Source organism: Cupressus sempervirens, chromosome 9 (assembly GCF_028749045.1).
Source record: "Cupressus sempervirens isolate cs-2001-9-10 chromosome 9, ASM2874904v1, whole genome shotgun sequence".
Classification (NCBI taxonomy): Eukaryota; Viridiplantae; Streptophyta; class Pinopsida; order Cupressales; family Cupressaceae; genus Cupressus; species Cupressus sempervirens.
This window is the reverse complement of record NC_143126.1, coordinates 510,889,546-510,909,808: the sequence shown is the minus strand read 5'-3', so window position 1 is coordinate 510,909,808 and position 20,263 is coordinate 510,889,546. Positions and strand designations below refer to the sequence as shown.

The following is a 20,263-nucleotide window of genomic DNA, read 5'->3' as shown; positions in this document are numbered from 1 at the left end:
ATTCTTGCTTATATCCTTCCAATGATCTCTTTGGTACATGCAAGTTTAGATGCAGTGCTCACCAAGTACTAGAAAACTTGCAAGTATTTACACCATTATCTCACCACAAAATTCATCAAGTTTTAGGCGATTTTAGCAATTTTGACTGATTTCTTCTTGTCCTCTGTTGAAAAAACCCTCCCAAACTTCAACGAGGTAATTTACAGCAATTTTGTGCCAAGGAGTGAAGACTTGTAGTTTATCTAGTTGTAAATGCAATTAGAGCTTGTTTGAGGCCATTCACATGAAGACAAGGAATAAGTCAGCTAACAAATGCCCTAGTGACCTTGTTTTTGTGCAATATAATCTTTCGTTGTGCACAAAAAAGGCAGAGGAAATCTTAGGTGGTCCAACTTATTTGGATAACATAGGTCCTTACAATGATTAGACAATACATGAGTGACCTCCATTATTTGTTTTGGATGACATTTATGATTTGGAGAGGCAGGTTATGGAGGAGGAGAGACGTGGATTTGGATTCACATTGTATGACATTGATGAGGATGAGAAGATTGAGGATAGTGAGGGGGTAACCATTGCCTGTGTCAGTAACATTTGCATTCAGGATTGAGGTTGAGCCACAACTTGCTATACCAAGTGAGGAGGTACAACCGCAACAAACTCCTAAGAATAAATCCTCTTGTTCCATCTCTCCACTAGCTTTTACTAGAGCTGGGAAGAGGAAGATGTAAATCGTTTTGATGTTATATTTATTTTTATTTTGATGAAAACAATTTGCTATTTTAATTTAGCTTCAGACTATTAGGCTACCAGCCATCAATATTCCACATGAGGATGCCATCTTGTATCCCATTTGCATTTAAACCAATTGAATACATCTAGACTTAGCTTGTTTCTTTTATGTAGTCATTTGTTTTCAGTTGGATCCATCTCCTAATTGATTTTTTCAAAAAAATGCATTTCTAATTAAATTTGAGCAAATTTTTAAGTTGCTAAGTTTCTGCCGTGTTTTTCTTTTTGCAGCCTTGGTGAGTTTTTCAACTATGCAAGGGCTGATATAACTGAGTGTTCTAAATTACCCTTTTGGTTGTTTGCCAACTTTGCAACTTTGGACAAACTTCTTCCCATCTTGTTGTAATTGTGGCCATTAGTAAGTCTCACTAGCAAGAGAAATGGTCTTGTCTCAATCAAGTGCCCCACCAATCCTCCACTATGCTTCTCTTTGATCAAGTCCTTTCTCATGGAACTCCTTTGAAAGCACAGTTGGCTTCCTCTAAACCACATCCCATCTTAGATAAAGAAATCCAACCATTTTGTCCAGTCCAAAGTAACATGCTCCAAGCAAGCTTTCCAAGCCATTACTAGGCTGGATCCTCTGGGTACAAACCCTTGAGTTCATGAAACCCAATTGCTAAAGCAACATCATTCATGAGTTGTTAAATATTTATATTTTATATTATAATGTATGTTAATATATAATTTTGTATTATTATAATTTATGACAAGATATAATATATGATAACGTATATGATCATATATAACATTCATATTACAATTGGTTATTATTATATAATTATATGTTAAAATATATTTATCAACAACTTTACCAACATAATTACAGTTTGTTATGCTAAATAGATAGCTAGATAGGACCAACTCCCATTATATTGATAAGAAAAATAGATACGAAAAGGCTGTATCAAAGAGAATTTGTTAGAAACTGTCACCATTGCTGTTCAAATTAAGCATAATTGTCCAAAAATATATAAACAGGATCCCCTACTATTTGACAATAACAATTGATAAGCTAACAAAACTTGTTGGCAAGTTATATATATATATGCCAACTAAAGGAACGTATGATTTTTTTTCACACAAACGAGTTAACCTAACAAAGAGCATCCATTAGAAAGAAACAACACACCTTGAACCCCATTGCACACTACTTCTGACATTAGGAGAGCCAAACCCCCTTCTTGGGCATTGGACCATGGATATCCTTCAAGAGGTTGTTGTATGGGCCGATAGGAAGACACTGCTCCTCCACTTCCTTCTTCATTTTTCTTGCATGCGCTGTGTGAGCTTTAACCACAAAATAGCTTTTGCATTGTTAGTGGGTGGGTTCATTGCAATCTCCTCTATATCTTGCTCATTGGCTGCACTCCAATCCTCTCCACAATCAGGTAGTGTAGGGAAGTCTAGCTCTTTCAAAGTCACATTTTCTCCTTTTGGAATCCAAAAGCCTTTGCACGCCTTGTAACCACGAAACCTGTCCACTATGGGAGGTGGAAGCAGGCGACAACCTTTTGTGGAACATGAGGTTCCCATTAATATATCCAGTCTTGCCCTTTAGCTCCTCTAATTCCTGCAAAGTGATAAGTGGAAACCAGTGAACCACCCCCATAAATCCTCTTTTTAGGCCAAGGTAATACTATTTTGTGCGCAAGTTGATCTCTAGGGATTGCCTTTTTTTTGAAAATTCTTCTGTTCTTTTCCTTCCAAATTTCTCATACCATCAAGTATGGAGTAATTTGCCAAATATTGGAGAAAACACATTTCCTTTTGAAAGCATACCACATACAAAACCAATCTAGCAAACATTGCGGTTTAAGCGTACTCCATTGTAGTTTAAGTAGGAATGTGTTCCAACAATTATTCTCATAAGGGCACCCAAGTAGGATTTGACTAGCATTCTCATGTTTTTATAGGGGACATCTACTAGGACCTAAATGCCAAATTTGTTCAGCTTATGTTTTGGGTGAGGATGCATCCTTGAATGGCTTGCAAGGCGAAGGCACAACTCAAGGCGAGCAATGCTTACCCCACAGTAGACAAGTAGGCCAATAAGGTAGAGAGCTTGTCGCCTCTAAAGAATTATATCCAATTTTGACCTTATAGGCATCACCTTTTGAAGTATTCCACCTGATTACATCGAATTGGCCATTCCATAAAAAATTATGAGCTTTGAGTATCTCCTCCAATCTATTCTTTTGTTCCAAAGGGGCTTGGATACTGAGTATAGAATTCCAAAGGGGCTTGGATATTGATTAGACCTTTTGAGTATAACCTCCACCACTCTGCCAAAGTCAACTACTTTTTTGCCCCAATGGTTGGTGGTTTTTTCTCTGATGATTTTCATGTTAGTCATATTTGCCAGGGAGAGGCGTTACAAACCTTTTTCACATCCCAAGTAAGAAATCTGGTCATGATTGGTCTGCATTCAACAATGAAGTTCTAGATAGCGGAGCTACATGGTGGATAGAGGATGGTCAAAATCCTCGAGGGGCTATCAGAGTCCAAATATTTCCTATGGATAACTTGAACCCATTTCCTCTTGCATTCCTTAAAGATGCTCTATACCAACTTCATTTGGTTTGGCATTAAGGGTTTGGTAGATCTAGTCCCATGCTAATAGGGGGATCTTATGTTGATCCTCTTGTCCATTCCACATGAACTAATTCATGATTTGGCATTAGCCATCCTCGACAACTTTAGGAAGCTTTAAGCAAGACTTTTGAGTAGATAAGAATAACTACTAGAACTGTTCTAATTTGTAGAATTGGACTTGCCGATGAGAGCTACTTCCCCTTCCATAGGTCCATCCTCCTTTTGCAACTATTGATGAGATTACACCATTAGCTACTCTTATTAACACCTCCAAATAAAGGCACTCTCAAAAACTTACATGGAAAGAGGCAATTTTGAGGTCTAAGATTCTAGCCAGGTCTCTTTGTAACCAAGTTGAACATTGAGGAAAAAGACCTCCAATTTCCTCCAATTGATGCTTTGACTAGAGGCCCTTGTATAGCAATCAAGTGTTCTTCTAATGGTCCTTGGTTCTACCCTACAAGCCTTACCAAATTAAATAGTGTCGTCTGCAAATTGTTGTTGGGTCAAATTTTCTATCCTTGAACAAACTGTCATCCCCACCCATCGACTCAGAGTCCTTTGATGTTTAATAGCCTTCCTAGAGCCTCAACCATTATTATGAATGAAAAGGGGGACAATGAGTCTCTTTGCTGGATTCCTCTAGTGGATGCAAGGTAGCCTTCGGTAACTCCATTAACCAACGTTGAATACTTGGTATTCGAGATGCAACAACATATCTAGTAAACCCATTCATCACCAAAATCAAATTTACAGAGGCCACATTGGAGAAAATGCTAGTCCACCAGATCATACACCTTCAAAATATCAAGTTTGATGACCATGCTACTAGATCTTGTTTTCCTTGTAGAGTGGATGGCCTCATGAGCTATGATGATACCTTCTACAAATTGATCTTCTTGGAGAGAAAGCACTTTTCTCATCTAGATAATTTTGTGGAGGACCTTTATAGTCTAGTTGGAAATGATCTTGGTAGTGATCTTGTAGATAGTGTTGTAGAGGATGAATAGTCTGTAATCCGCTAGAGTTTGGACATCTTATTTTTGGTATTAAAGAGATAAAGGTGTGGTTGAAAGATCCCAACAATACCTTATTCTTCCTACATTCTTCCACTGCTAGGTGAACATCCTTTCCTACAATATCCCAAAAAACCTAGAAAAAGTTCGCTGAGAGGCCATTTGGCCTTGGGGCTTTATTAGCTCCTAGTTGGAAAACTACTTTTTTGGTTTCCCTGAGGCCAATCTCTTGATATAGCATTTGATTATCTGCTTTACTAATTAGATTGGGAATGTGGTTGAGAATTTTAATTTTGTCACTTTCGTTGTCTTCAATGTCTCTTTTAAAGTTCTCCTGGAAATAGTTAATCACAACAAGGTCAATTTTCTCTATTGTATTGATGCTTGTCACAACCTCTTTCTTAATATCCTGAATGAGATTCCTACCTCTGCTGTCCAGATTGGTCCTATGAAATAATTTGTAGTCTTATCCCCCACTCTTTGAGCCATCCTTCCCTGGACTTTTGTTTCCAATGAATTTTCTTCTCTCTGCAAGAGTTCCCCGAGTTCTTCCTTAAGGGCATTCTCCTTAACAAAATCTGCTTTCATCCAAACTTCTTCTTCTTCCCCTAGCAAGTAATGCCTTATCAGAAGCATGAAAGTTTGGATTCAACAACATTGTAGAGGCAGAGGAGTCACTGCCATCTACTACTGAGGTGGGTTGAGTGAGGAGCAGCTGCTGTGAGCATTAGACCCTCTCACCAATTTTGCATTAGAACAAGGAAGAGGAAATTGTGAAATCTTGTAATTTGATGCTCAGATCTGCAATCTGTGATGATGATTTTAAATACAATCATCATAAGTTCTTAATTTGGAACTGGACTTGTTGCGAAGGACATTGTTATTTCATGATGCAATATTTTACTTTATTTGCATTCAGATCAAATATAAAACACTTTCCCAATATTCAAATAACTTGATCGGTACGTTTGATCAATGTATTTGGCATACGAGCTGTGATTTTAATAGGAGTTTAAGATTTTTTTAAGTTGCTGACTCGGAAATCTTGGTTTTGCTAATTTCAAGTTTGTGAACTGTGGGTTGAATCATCATTGAAGTGCACTTGGCCTATTGAGGAGGAAATATGTACAATTACTGGCACTTTTTGCACATCTGGGAAAAAAATTAAAAGTAGCTTAACCATCTTTATCATGGAAGGTTGCTTCTCTACACTTAAGCAAATGTCACCACTTTTCTCAGATTTACGATCTGTTTTAGTTTACTGTAGCTGCATTTATCTATGGGTGGAAGTTTTCTCAGCAAAGGCATTCTTAGTAGGCATTTATAGCGTTTTAGTCATCATTTTGTTGCTAGGTAGAAAAACTCTGCACTTAATCCAATTTTCCTTGTTCCTTAATGCCCTTTTATGCTGTTGATGTACCCATAGAAGTGCTCCAATTGATTCTTTCACTCCCGTCTCTTTTGCTGCCTTTGATATTCATATTGTCCTTTGCTTTGTACCAGACATGGGAATCATCATCTTCTTGCAAAAGTATTAGTTGAATCACATAGACCATGAGAAGATGATCTTATAAATTGACTGGGAAGACCGCAATTGACTTGATTGATACAAAAATGAGGATCAATTTGACAAAAACATACAAAAGTAGTTCAGAGGCTGAGTTTAATAAGGACACAACAGCGTGTTTGAGGGGACAATGTGAATAATTGATGTTGGTAGTAGAGTTTTTAGTAGAAGAATGATATCTGATGTCAGGTATGATTTTTGTAATGCTTGACATTTAAATTGAAGGGAAGGAAGCATTTTTCATTCAATTATCTTTTTTATTTAATCAAATGTTAATAAGGATTTCTTACTAATTTTTTTTGTATTTTTTTGTTCATATTGCACTTCATAAAGTGACGCATGCTGTTGCTTATGGTCAAATACAGATTCTCCAATTATGAGATGGATATTGAGAAATTTTATGGAACAGTATATTCATAATTTTGAGTAGATTCTACTGGTTTATGATCTGAATATTTATATTTTTTGAGTAGTGTATAGTATTCTTGAGCATGTTTTGTTGTTTTTATTTCCAGGTGGCATTGATCATGTTCGAGTTCACCCAAAATTTTTGCACTCAAATGCAACTAGTCACAAATGGGCTTTGGGAGGTACGAGGTTCTAAAACATTCACGTGCCAGAAGTTTCAATAAGTCTTGTTGCATTTGAAAAATTTAAGCTAATGTATTAGCATGACATATCCTCCGAGCATTTCTTGTTTCACAGAATAGTGTTTGCAGATCATTACTTGGAAACCATTGCATTTATTCTAATTCTATTTTTTTTTCCCTCTCCTGCTGTTACAGCTTTTGCGGAGCTGCTGGACAATGCATTGGATGAGGTAGTTGCTTTGACAGTTGCCTTTTAAACTTTGACATTTAAATAAGTGACATTTCATATTAAGATGTCTATATGATATATTTTATTGGCACAGGCTTGTAATGGAGCAACCTTTGCAAATGTTGATATGGTATTGAACCAGAAAGATGGCTCTCCTATGTTGCTGTTTGAAGGTAAGAAAATTATTTAGTGTCCTTTTTTTGGTAATCATTTACCCTTGAGTGGTCTGTTTGAATATTCAAATGAAGGTGACGTTACAAATCAATATAGAAGTACCAGATAGGTTTTTGTTTTTAAAGGCATAATTTATATAAATTGTAGTACTAGTATTCGTAAATAATCCTTGCTGTGAAAAGTTGTGTTGAATGAATAATATCCTTTGGTGCATGTCTATATCAACAATGTGCACCTGTGACTTGCTTGCACTTTTCATTGTCTTATTTAAAAATTGTCATCTCTACTGTGGTTGCAGCTTTGTCTGTCAGTGATTTGTTTTTAAATATGTTCTAACTTTTAAATGCTGTTATCATCCTTTGCCTGGATGCTGATTGGACTGAGCTTGATCTGTTTTTACCTTCTGACTGGACTACAGTTGATCTTTTATTGTGATTTTTTATCATCTACTGCTAACTTTGGGGTGGACACTTTAGACTAAAGATTTTCTCACAGATGCCTTTCAAACTTTTTATTTGATAAAAGGCTTCTCTGGATACTTTATTAATCCTTATACAATTTACATTGTTGTTTTTATGCTGTTCAAAGTGCGGGCACTAGGGGAAAAAAATGGGTAAGAAAACCCCTAGTCTAGCCTGGGACGCAAGCATTTTGACTACTTCATGATACATTTGCCTCTGTTTCTTAGGAGAGGGCTTTTGAGAAGGCATACCTTCTCTTACATATGTGACTAAATTTAGTTCATCATTTTATATCAGATCTGTGAATTACATTGAAAATCCATTTTCTTTCTTATATTAAAGATAATGTCTGGAATACATCTTTGCAATTTGTAGTCTTCTTACGTTTTCATCTTAATTGCTTTCTCATTTGTTTGCTTTGTCATGTCCCCGTAATGAGACCGATTTTCAAGTCTTCGAATATTTTCCTGCATTTTACTTTCAGCTAAGATCCTTGTTAGTAGATCAAATTGAAATAAAATAAATCTGTTTATGACTTTTTAATTATCAGAAATGTAAATGTATTTATTTGTTTGAGAATAAGAATACGATACATAGTAGATTTTCAAGACCTTTGAGCATTTGCCTCTTGATTACCTAGCCTGAAAAAACTTAAAGATAAAATCTTAAGAATGATAAAAACCTTTATATATTGCAAGAGTGGCCGATTACTAATATATCTAACTATTAGTAGTTAACTAGAACCTAGAGAAAGTATCTAAGTTATTCAATTGATTCTTCTCAATAAGATCTCTATATCTACTACTTTATTAGCAAGATTATCGGCCTCTCCACTGCCTTCTCTGTAAATATGCTTTATGATTATTTCTTCAGATTTATCAGCTATGATTAGAGCATATTCAAGTTTAGAGTTAAGAATCCAGTTTGGGGTTTTTATATCCTTAATGCATTTAGATAATTTGTGAATTGCCTCAATTGCTAACCTTTTAATACCCATCTCTCTAGTTAGATTTAAACCTTTGATCAGGGCCTCTTATTCCTCTAGGTTATTAGACATCACCCCTAAGGGCTTGACATGTTTCATTATGCACAAACCTTTATTTGAACGAATAAAGCAACCTATGCTTGTGGGTCCTGGCCCCTAAAGGTCCCGTCGAAATTTAGCTTTGCCCATCATGCTGGAGAAGGTTTCCATTTGCATTGTGTTCTAGTGAGCTTGTTATTTTTTGTGTAAGTCATTGGTGGATCAATAAAGCTGAACTAGTTTTTACGCATTTCGTCATCCCAATCTGACAATGAACCTTCCTCCATATATGTGTTTCTGAGGTTATTATTAGCTACCTCTATAGTGCATGCCTCCAGCTTATTGAGTAAGGTTGTTAGATCCATCCTTTCATTACCAAATAATTTTTTTATTCCTCTTTCCATAATTCCATAAGAGTATGGTCAGGGATATTTTCCATAGGTTGCTATTGTTGATGTTTGGAAGCTTTAGTAGGATAAACCTGTGAGATTAATGAATATAAATGATTCATATATATATATAAAACTATAATAAAGATTATCATTATATTAATTATATTAATGAATAGACATGTCCCATGTAGGGACATGTCTCCTTTTGGTTTATTCCTTATACAACTACAAGAGGTTGTTGCCATTTGGAAAAGACATACCATTACATCCGATAGTGCTTAGTACATTTGCAGCGATCCTCCAAAACCAACATGGTATTAGAGCCAGACTACAAATGTAAGAAAGGATACAAAAAACATAGATATTATAACTGCAAGGATCATGTTGACAACAACATTAAACTGAATTCCAACGACCTATATGCTTTTGTAGTTATCACATTCTAGAAAGCAACACCATTGAAAAGAGAATTTGTTAAAACAATATATGATTTGGTATTTACATAGTCCAATATTCTTAGATCGTTCTTGACATACAACATTTTGCAAAGCAATTCATGTGCAATATATTTGTTGTCATTTCAAAAGACAATTCTGTGTCTTATTTGAGCATTTACTCATCAAATTCCTTTAAGGAATTTTGCTGAGCAACTTATCTACCAAGTCTGTTATTATTGTTTGATAGTTCTATTTGGGCTTGGTCATCAATAAGCATATAGATGAACATACATTGTGTTATTCATCTATGATTTGCATTTGGAAACAAATTAAGGCGTTGAGTGTTTTGCTAAACAAATTGCATGCCTTCCTCTCTTTCAAATATGTCAAGGTCCTCCTTGTAATGAACTATCGACACTTGGTCGTTGCTTAAAGTTCTTTAATAGAATTGCGACATAGATGATAAGGCTTTAATATGGGCTGCGACTTTCCCTTTGTTTGGTTCATAGATTCATTAACTTTTATTACCAAATTAGTGTTGAAGTAATAGCTTCGGTTGGATCTGATGGAATAGATTCTCATATATGTATATGTATGTATATCTATATACATACATATGTATATACATAAACATACATATATGTATATGTAATGACTCCATCGCTTGCAAATTAATATTCTATGATTAGATCAGGCTGTATGTATTCACATACATATACTGTGATTGTTCCTCATCATATTAAGTAGTGATGCATATCATATTGCCATCGGATGGTTCATTGTATTGCCTAAATAACAGTAATATGATTGTCGCCCATGATACTATCGGGCTGGAAATCATATAATAGATCAAATATATCTCGGGCTTGCTTTTGTATTATCGGGCCTACTTATAAGTATTGCCCAGTTTGATCGGGCCCAACAATATGATTATAATATGATTAGTTACATGACATGTTCCTTAGAGACATGTCTCTACGAACATAACTATGTTATGTCCCATAGAGACATGTCCCTATGAGACTTGATTATTCAGTAACATGTGTGTGTGTGTGTGTGTGCATGATGTAGGAGCATTCTGGGTGTAAGAGCAATCTTGCATCATCCAAAAATATTTTCTTTTTCAGTCTTTTTCTATTTTAATAAGGACTAGTAGACAAGGTGGTTACTATTTATGGGAACTTGCTAGTTTTAGTAAGTTTGTCATATGAGCTCAGAATGTTCTCATTTTCTACAAGAAGGTTCATTTTAGAGTTATAAGCTTACCATATAAAATCTCGTTGCTCCCGCTTAAGTATCAAAGTAGTTATTGTGGATTTTTGGTGGAAAAATTTGCAGAAAAATCTTCAAGCTCACCGTTGGAGGCTTTAGAGTGCTCGGATGAGGTCCAAAAACTTGATGAGAGAGCGCTTTCGAGATTGTAGATCAGGAGGTGGCATTTCCGAAAAGTGGTTATAATAGCCAATTGGAGCAACGGTTCGAGAGTTATGGCCTTCTGAAGTTGGGCTGTCGAGATTTCTAAAATAATTTGTCAAAAATGTATTTAGCTGACTCTATATGTATTGTTAGGGTCTGTCAACCCTAGGTATTAAGTTTGAGCATCTAGAATCTTCTGGGGCGGCATAAAATTGCCTATTTAAGAAAGGCCCAAACATTGTCTAGAACAACTCTGGGGATAGTTTATAGCTTGTCTTGCAGATTTACTGTAATAAAGGCACCCATGTGGGTTAGCATATGGTACTTATGAATTATGTAATTCCGCATTAGTGGCGCAAATAAGAAGTCCATATATTTTGTTCTCGCATTCGCTATTGTTTCTTTGTTTCTGTTATGAGTTTATTGTATTAAGGGGAGCACCCTTCATCAAGTGGTATCAGAGCTAGAGTTCTCGAGTGTGTGGACAAATCGCTGACTATGAGGTAGTTCCCACCAAGACTGTGGTTTGGGCTGAGTGTGTAGACAGATTGCTGATTGTGAGGCAGTTTGCACTAGGGTTTCAACGGAAGTGCGAAAATGCCTCCACAAAGAGAGCATGGCAGAAGAGTTGTAGGTGTTACACTTGAGGGTTTTCGAGCCCTCCAAAGACAAATGCAAGCATTGGAAGAACAAATGCGTAGAGGAATGAATCTTCCCGTAAGAGATGAAAGCGAGGATGAGGACGAAGTAGAAGAAAATGCCAAAGCAGAGGCAGTTCTAAACCCAGAGAAAGAGAGACTTTTTAGGGCCATCTCCAAGATTGGAAAAAGACTTAATGTAATGTTCTTAAGTGAGTTTAATAATCAAATGCTGAATTTGAATGTATATTTACTGTTGAAGGAATTTCGTCAAACAATTCATGAACAATCTGAACACACCACTGCTTCAGGCATTAAAGGAAATTACACCAGCCCAATCCACAAATTCAGAATTTATATTTGACAATTGTCATCAGGGAGCCATGGATATCATATATTACTAACAATGAATGCAAGTTCAAACTACAACACTACTGCTCAGAATTTCCTCTAACTCAGAATCGGTGATTGTACCCAAGAGTAGTTTAGGGAATTTAAACAGAAATAAACAGATTGAGATCTTGTAATGACATGTTCATTTCTTCACAAAGATAACTACAGTCAGACTTTTATTAATGAAATGTAATGATAGCATGTAATCCTTTATCAACACAATAGGGGGTTAATGAATCTCTGACCTGTATTGACACTGCTCAGAACTGATGTGAAGTTGGCCAACATTAAAACTTCCAAGGTAATCACTGCTGAAACTGTTCACCAAACACAAAGTAATCCCGCATTGTATATCCCTGACCCGTGACCACCTAGCTTGCCCTCACAATTGGCCAATCGTGTTTCTCTTCTACCCGCGGCACCACAATGACCTCTCCCCCTCACGTCCTTCAAATGACGCCTAGAGAAAACTGACGTGTGTTGTTGTTGTTAACCTAGCAACCCTGACTATGAAAACGTATAGCTTCTCATCTAAATCACATTCCCCAACAATCTCCTATGTGGGTTTGTAAAAAGGAGATGGTACTGTTCCAGACGTGCCAACCAAATAAAATACGCAGACTTGCCTTTGAATATTAAGCTAGGAACCAGACCCTCCAAATGAATTGACTGAATCATTGGAAATTCGAAATATCAAATGAACTTAGAATATGCAATGACTAATTCAGTTGGTCTTCCTTGCCTCCAATGATATTTCTTCACAAATGCTTCTAGCTTGCTGATTTTTTGCCCAACCTGTATAATACTAAATAGAAGGAAGTTTGGGGTGACGTCCAACCTCCCTTAGAATTTTAAGACTTGAGGGTTTCTGTCCTCAAGGCTTAACTAGTCACATTTAAGCAACCAGAGCTTCAAAATTACATTCATAAATTCTTCTATATGTTGTTAATCCCAATGCATGCTCTCCTTTATAGCCTCGAAGTGAGGGAAAACACAAGGAGCAAGGAATGTGGGATTAAAACTTCATTTTCGTCCTGTAGTCACTTAAAGTCATTTTATAAAGTAAATAATTTTATAACATTAAAATGACTTAATTCCACTCACTTTAATAAAGTTCTGGAGTAAATTAAATTAAATTCCTGTTGTGACTGGTAGGCATCTTGTTAAATAATATTATTAATCTATGTGGATGTGGAGATAGATTAAATTGGCACCCAACTAACTAGTGCTGAGAAGGGGACATGACACCTAAATTTGAGGTTCTCACATTTTTGGGAAATCTTAACCCAGAGGAGCTAATCGATTGGATCAATGAATTGGAGGAGTACTTCGAGTATGAAGATATTGAGGATCCTGATAGGGTCAAGTTTGCGAAGGCAAAATTGAAGGGACATTCGAAGATCTAGTGGAGGAGGTTCAGTTGGAACGAAATAGAAAGGGAAAGGACAAAATCACCAGATGGGATTAGATGATAGCTAAATTGAAGCGACAATTCATTCCTATGGATTATGAGCTTGATTTGTTGAAGAAAATGCAAGGGTTGAAGCAAGCGGGAAAATCTGTTCAAGAGTATACCGAAGAGTTCTACTAAGTTCTCATTAGAACCAACCATGCAGAAGTTGATAAGGAAAAAGTGGCCCGTTATCTTACTGGGTTAAGGCCAAGCATTGAGGACGAGTTGAGTCTAGTTCGAATGAACAATATTGAGGAGGCATACAGTTTGCCCTAAAAGTTGAGGAGAAACTGAGCAAGAAGTTTGACAACAAGAATAGCAGAAGTGGTTGCGGTGGAACTAGCGGATGATCTTATGGAGGTTGTAATGATGATCAGAAGAACAAGGATGAGGCTAGAAGTAGTAGTCAGAACCAGAGGGGAAACAATTCCAATCGTTTCCATGATCAGAACAATAGAGATTAGAGAGAAAAGGCAGAGGACAAGGATCTGGAAGAAGAGGCTTCCGTGGGAAATGTTTTTACTGCAGAGAAGAAGGGCATAAGCATTTGAATGTATCCAGCGCCAAGGAAGAATGGATCGAAGAATAGAAGGCTAAGCCAGAGTTGCACATGTTGATGAAGATGCCGGATCCTCACATTCTGAAGATCCTGAAAGAGGAGAAGTCATAGTTAATAGAAGAGTCCTACTAAGTGGTGAGAATGAACCTGATCAAAGAAGGAGCTTGTTTCGCACAAGGTGTCGATGTGAAAATAAGTGTTGTGATGTGATCATTGATGGTGGAAGTATTGACAATTTGGTCTTAGAAATGATGGTCACCAAGTTGAAGTTGAAGAGACAGAAACACCCGCATCCATACCATATTGCTTGGGTGCAAGATGACCACAAGGTCATTGTTAATGAGCAGTGCTCCGTGAAGTTCAAGATTGGAAGCTACCAGGATGAGTTACTATGTGATATCATACCTATGGACATATGTCATATGTTGTTGGGTAGGCCGTGGCAGTTTGACAAGCATGTTATACATGATGGGCAAGCAAATAACTACACTCTGGCCAAGGATGGAGTGAAACATAAGCTGAAACTGTAGAAGGATAAAGAAGAAAAGGTATGTAGTGTTGTTAGAATATGTTTTGTTGATGGAAAAGAGTTTCTCAAAGGTATAAAGCGTGAGCATGTGTGTTTTGCTATAATTCCAAAAGATAGTAAAGAAGAAATAGAGGAGGTACCTACAGAAGTTGCAGATATTTTGGCAAATGAACAATATGAGCATTTGGGACGATCTTATGGAGGTCGTAATGATGATCAAAAGAAGAAGGATGGGGCTAGAAGTAGCAGTTAGAACTAGAGGGGAAACAATTCCAATCGTTTCTATGATTAGAACAATAGAGATTAGAGAGGAAGAGGCAGAGGATAAGGATTTGGAAGAAGAGGCTTCCGTGGGAAATGTTTTCACTGTAGAGAAGAAGGGCATAAGCATTTGAATGTATCCAGCGCCAAGGAAGAACAGATCGAAGAATAGAAGGCTAGGCCAGAGTTGCACATGTTGATGAAGATGCTGAATCCTTACATTTTGAAGATGCTGAAAGAGGAGAAGTCCTAGTTAACAGAAGAGTCCTATTAAGTGGTGAGAATGAACCTGATCAAAGAAGGAGCTTGTTTCACACAAGGTGTAGATGTGAAGATAAGTGTTGTGATGTGATCATTGATGGTGGAAGCATTGACAATTTGGTCTTAGAAATGATGGTCACCAAGTTGAAGTTAAAGCCACTTCACTAGCCTTATGATTGTAGCTCTAGGCAACTGTAAAGCACAAAATTCAATCAATTTAACTTGAATATATCTGAGGATAGCTCTTTCATTTGAGCATGTATGGTTCCTTGTAGAAGCTCTTTTAAAGTTTAGTTTGATTGACCTGTGATCTTTGGGAATACCGCTTAGCTTATTTCTTCTCTTGCTCTGAGACCAGCCTGGGGCTACCAGAATGTGAGGTATTTATTAAAGCCTTATTTGTTTCTGGAGTTCAAAGAAATACACTTGTAGTAAGAAATGTTTCTCATTAGTGCAACTTCTGTATTGTGATCTTTATAGTAGAGATTGTGGAACAAATTCTTTCTTAACAAATTTCCCAAGATACTTTGAAGTGCCTCATTCCCTCCATTTTGTTCTTTTTGAAGACGCAAGTGTGCTTGTACAATGCAATCATGATTTTTTCAAGCTCCAAACACATTTTTGTGACTTTCATGTGTTTTAAAAGAGGGATATTGGCATGGAGAAATTATAAGTATTGCTGAAAATAATTATAGTTAGCTTAGCTGGCAAGTGTAAATTTTAAAGTTAAGAGTTCTAGATGCTGTCTTAATAAATTATACTTCTTAAGACCATTAGCTATTATTTTCAATTTCCTCCATCATATTCTTAATTCATGCATTTTTTTTATCATGCTTTCTTTGAGTCACAGAATATGTAAGTTGTTTCTGTTATCTTGTTTGTAGCGAGTTTGGCATACATTGATTCGATGCTCAACAGTACAAACTTATTGTTTATGTTTGGCTTCACAGATGATGGAGGCGGGATGGATCCCAATAAAATGCGGGGTTGCATGTCACTTGGATATTCAGCCAAGAGCAAAATAGCAAATATGATTGGCCAATGTGAGTTGCTACTGCTTTTGTGAGGGCTCAGTATTATATGGAAATTTCCACCCTTAACTTAAATATAAAATTTGTCTGACATGGAGGTAATATGTTATGGAATACTATTAAGCTTTCTGGGTTCTCCTTATCAATGAGCTACTACTATCATAAAAATTTCAACAATTATTATTGTTATGGTGTTTTTTAAAAATGGGAATTATTCAATGTGGCTGCATGCTGAGAAATTTGCAGAATTCTTGACAGAATTTTTGACAGTTTGCGCCTTTGTTGAAATGCTGGCACAGATGGCAATGGTTTTAAAACAAGTACTATGAGACTGGGAGCAGATGTAATTGTCTTCTCGAGATGTGGTGGAGATGGAGGAAAGAGGTGGAGTCTTTTCTCACCATTATATTAGCATGGAAGTTGAGTTATATTATCAAAATGATCTTTCTACTCACTCCAATAAACATTAATGATCTTTTAATTGAACTTATTCAGGGATTTAAGATACCACTCCTATATTTTTCTGAAGTAACAGAGTTTCATGATATTGGATATTTTATTATTCGGTTTCACTTTTAGGGGTTCTTCAATAAATTACTTTTAAAGTGTTGTTGGTTTGGGTGCAAAAACTGATATCATACGTATGTGTGCTTATTCATTCCTTTACTTGAGAAAAAGGAGTATGTATTATATTGTGACCTCAGTCATAGAAAAACAAAATGAGATTCTTGATAAGTAGGAGATAATTTCCATAGCAAGTCAAATTGTGATATTGCTATCAGGATTTAACTGTGTGATTTTTGAGTCAAATTCATTGACCCATGTTTCATGAGTAGTGATTCAACATGAATCCATCTCTCATGAGAATAAATGGAACACTTAGCACTCATTGGATCTAGTTGATGCTCACAGGGGTGAAGCTGGGTCAATGAGTTTGACTCAAAAATCACACAGTTAAATCCTGATAGCAATATCACAAAATGAGATTCTTCAGTAAATGGGAGGCTTCATAGATGAAATTGAATGTCTTACGTTACTACTTTTTTCTTTCATAATTTTATATGATATTATTCATTGGACAATTATTATGCATTGAATTTACAGCTAGCCTAGATGAAGTGCTTGGCAAAGCATCAGTTTTCCTTTTCTACTAATTACCATCTATTGTTGTATGCTCTAGTCCACACTATAATATGGTTCCTTTTTGTGTAGCAGGTGTAAGGAATATTGTTTGATTTTGTGGAACATCATATTCCAGAGCTATTTAATTTTCCTATTTTGGAGCTCACAGTTTGCAGGTTGTGTACTGTTTTACAGTTGGACTCAAAGCATTGGTTTGCTGTCTTACACATTCTTGCAGAACACAGGACAGGAAGATATAGTAGTCCCTATGGTAAAGTGCTCTCTATGTCAAAGAGTTTTCATTTTTCTTTAATATTACTTGGGGAGCTCATGGTTTAGTCAAGTTCACTGTTATGAGTACAGAGTTGCAGTCAGCAAGTGCAGAGTGTTAAATTTATTTGATACGAAACAGGTTTGGTGGAAACTTGAATGATTTCTTATCATTTTGGTACTCCACCTTTCCATGTCATTAACTTTTGCATCACGAAAGCACTGAGGATAATGTGATACTTGTAAAATTTTGTAACCTAGGAACAACATTTTGTATCATTCTGCATTTTAACTAACATGAAAATGTGTATGCTTGTTTAGTTTCACATGTCAAACTATTCCATACAAATGTAGGGGATGTACTGAAGCGACCTTTTTTATTTCAAGCATGTTTTTTCTTTTGAAAAATCCAGGTGTGATTTTTTCTGCCAAGAGTTATCTTATTCAGGGTTTAATATTATGCTTATAATAATCTAAAATGAAGTACCAAAAATGATAATGGTCAGCCTATTGGATGGATGATTGTAATGTCCCCTTTTTCAATGCTAGGACTATTATTCCACTATTCCAACTTACTATGTTAAGTGGATATGATTTTAAGCAAGTAATGGAAGTTAAATATGATCCATTCAATTGGACAAAGTCTGATACTAATATGATGCTCAATATATATAAATTTATAACAGTGATGATGCTGTCTCTGATATGCAATAGTGTACCTGCAACATCATTTTGGGCTGTATCTGATGCCACAATGATTATATGCACTGAAGATGCTGTTTATTGAATATGGCAGTAGTGCTAGCTTTGTCTGATATAACAATAAACCTATGCACTGGAGATGCTGTCAATAAATCTTTATGCTCTCGCACCAAGAATGCCATGAGGCAGTATGCCCTAAACAGAGCAATCTGAATAGGATAAGAAATAATATATAAAATTGTCTCTCTGAGGATGAAATAGATCTCCTTAATCTTCCATACATGATGGGACACAATTCATGGAATAACCTTTTGAAGAGTTGTAACTATTCTTAGATCACACTGAAGAATAATTTATTCAAGAATTAAATGTGTTATTAATAATCATTCCCAAGGGGAACTTGTTTAGTTTACTCAATTGATCTCTCTTAATAATTTATCATAATTGCTATCATATGGTGCTATTGATTATCAATGTCACTTTCTGAATTGTGGCCTGTTATGGATTGTTAACATGGAGCTAGCTACCTTTCAAACTTGACCAGTATTTTATTTTGGAATATTCCTTTAGAATCTGATGTCTGAGGCTCTTAGCCTGCTTTGTATTTCCTTCACTAATCAATTTGATATTTCCTTTTAATCTGCCTTTGTAATTAATCTTGATACCTAATATCACCATTAGGGTGTAATCGTCTGTTTGCATTTTAGACATCAATTCAATACTTTAGTTGATGTCTGGTCCCTTCATCATTGCTGATGCTTGACGATTTTTGACTTCATCGCATGTCATTCCATTTTCTCTTATATGTAGCCAATATTAACGATAGAATTGTCAATGTCTCTCAAATGTGGGATAATTGAATGATTAATGATCAATATAGCATTCCTTTATTAGTTCCGCTTAATCTCTCCCTGACTGTTTGTACGTCTTTCCGTCTTAAAAAGAGAACATTACAATGACTTTGTGTAGTATGAAATGGATGAGACTTTCTTGCCATAAACAGAATGGGTGTTTGAGAGATATAATTGGAATCCAGGCAAAATCATCTCTTTAATGTTGGCTGTCTCTTTTACTGTGGAATTAGTTTCTGGCTTTTGTACAGTTAACTGCAAGAAGAGTCTGTATTTTTTGTGGAAGACATATTGATGCACAAGAAATTTAATATGTAAACCTACATTTTTGATGGTCTAACTCCCAACCAGAGTCTCTTGCTTCGATTTCATCCAGCAGAGGTTCAATATTCCAAGGCATACAGCAGGTATTATAAGATCTGATATATGATTTTGCTCTTCATACAAGATAGTTTACTCCTAACTTAGTCTACCATCTTTTTCCATTATTGTGCTATTTTCTGATCAGTTTTGCAAGGAAAGCTTCAAGGACCAGAGAATAATATTGTTTATCAATGTTTCCTACCTTTCTTCTAGATAGGTTCTCTTTTTGATGGAGGTCATCCACAAAACTGTTTGTACCTGATACAAGAGCATTATCCTTATGTCATCCTTTGTACTTTCTTGCTTGTCTAGCCATTTCATCGTTGGTCCAGGTGGTTAGATTTCATACTTGATGGTTGACAGTGGATTTGGGTGTCCCATTCCTAACTCCCATTTTAGCAACATTTCCCCCCTTCATTGTGCTCCTACAAAATGGAAATGGTTCCGGGTAATAACACATTTGCATAATTTGAATAATAATAAAATATCACATAATCATTTCCAGTTTCTGAGATATTCTATTTTCAATTCCCATCATAATGGCTTACTAACATGTCACATGAAGCAATAACTAATAACTGAAATTCCATTTCACAAGAATCAAAATATCTCAACAACTTTACCGATAGATTGATTTCTCATGAACAATTGTTTCAACAAATTCACCGAACAACTAACTTCACATGAATTTCCAACAGCTAGAAGAATTAGTTTCAGATGTAGCGAAATTTGGGATGTAACAATTGATTATTGGTCAATATAAGTCGCTGACATTTACCTTATAAATCACTGACGGAAACTATATTAGAAGCTTGCATTATAATCGTATCTCTTAGTCTGTCATACTCAATCTGTAAACAAGTATTTCTTAGCAATTTTTCTTAATCACTGACCATATAATTAGTCATGATAGTCACTGACATCATTAATTAATGTAATTGCTGCTCAGTCATATATTGATACTTGATTGCCAATGTTGTAGTCATCAAGTATCTCTTCAGATTGCTGTTTCTTACTCGATACATTAAGGGGTGTTCGTTTCATCTTGGGTGATTGCTAACAATAGTCCAGTATTTACTTTGTTTACGTGTGGTGGTTCATTGCCCGCGTGTCTTCTACAGTCCCTTGTGTACTAGT

At 36.0% G+C, this 20,263-nt stretch overlaps 1 protein-coding gene across 1 annotated transcript in view; it reads left to right on the top strand.

The window, feature by feature from the left end:
* The window catches only part of LOC149539593 (uncharacterized), a 137,050-nt gene that overhangs the window by 25,828 nt on the left and 90,959 nt on the right, over positions 1-20,263 (top strand). The window contains exons 2-7 of the mRNA XM_089800821.1: positions 6,486-6,560; positions 6,756-6,790; positions 6,884-6,962; positions 15,738-15,830; positions 16,118-16,202; positions 17,136-17,211. Of these exons, the coding sequence (XP_089656947.1) occupies positions 6,486-6,560; positions 6,756-6,790; positions 6,884-6,962; positions 15,738-15,830; positions 16,118-16,202; positions 17,136-17,211 (443 nt within the window). The remainder of the gene's footprint in view (positions 1-6,485; positions 6,561-6,755; positions 6,791-6,883; positions 6,963-15,737; positions 15,831-16,117; positions 16,203-17,135; positions 17,212-20,263) is intronic.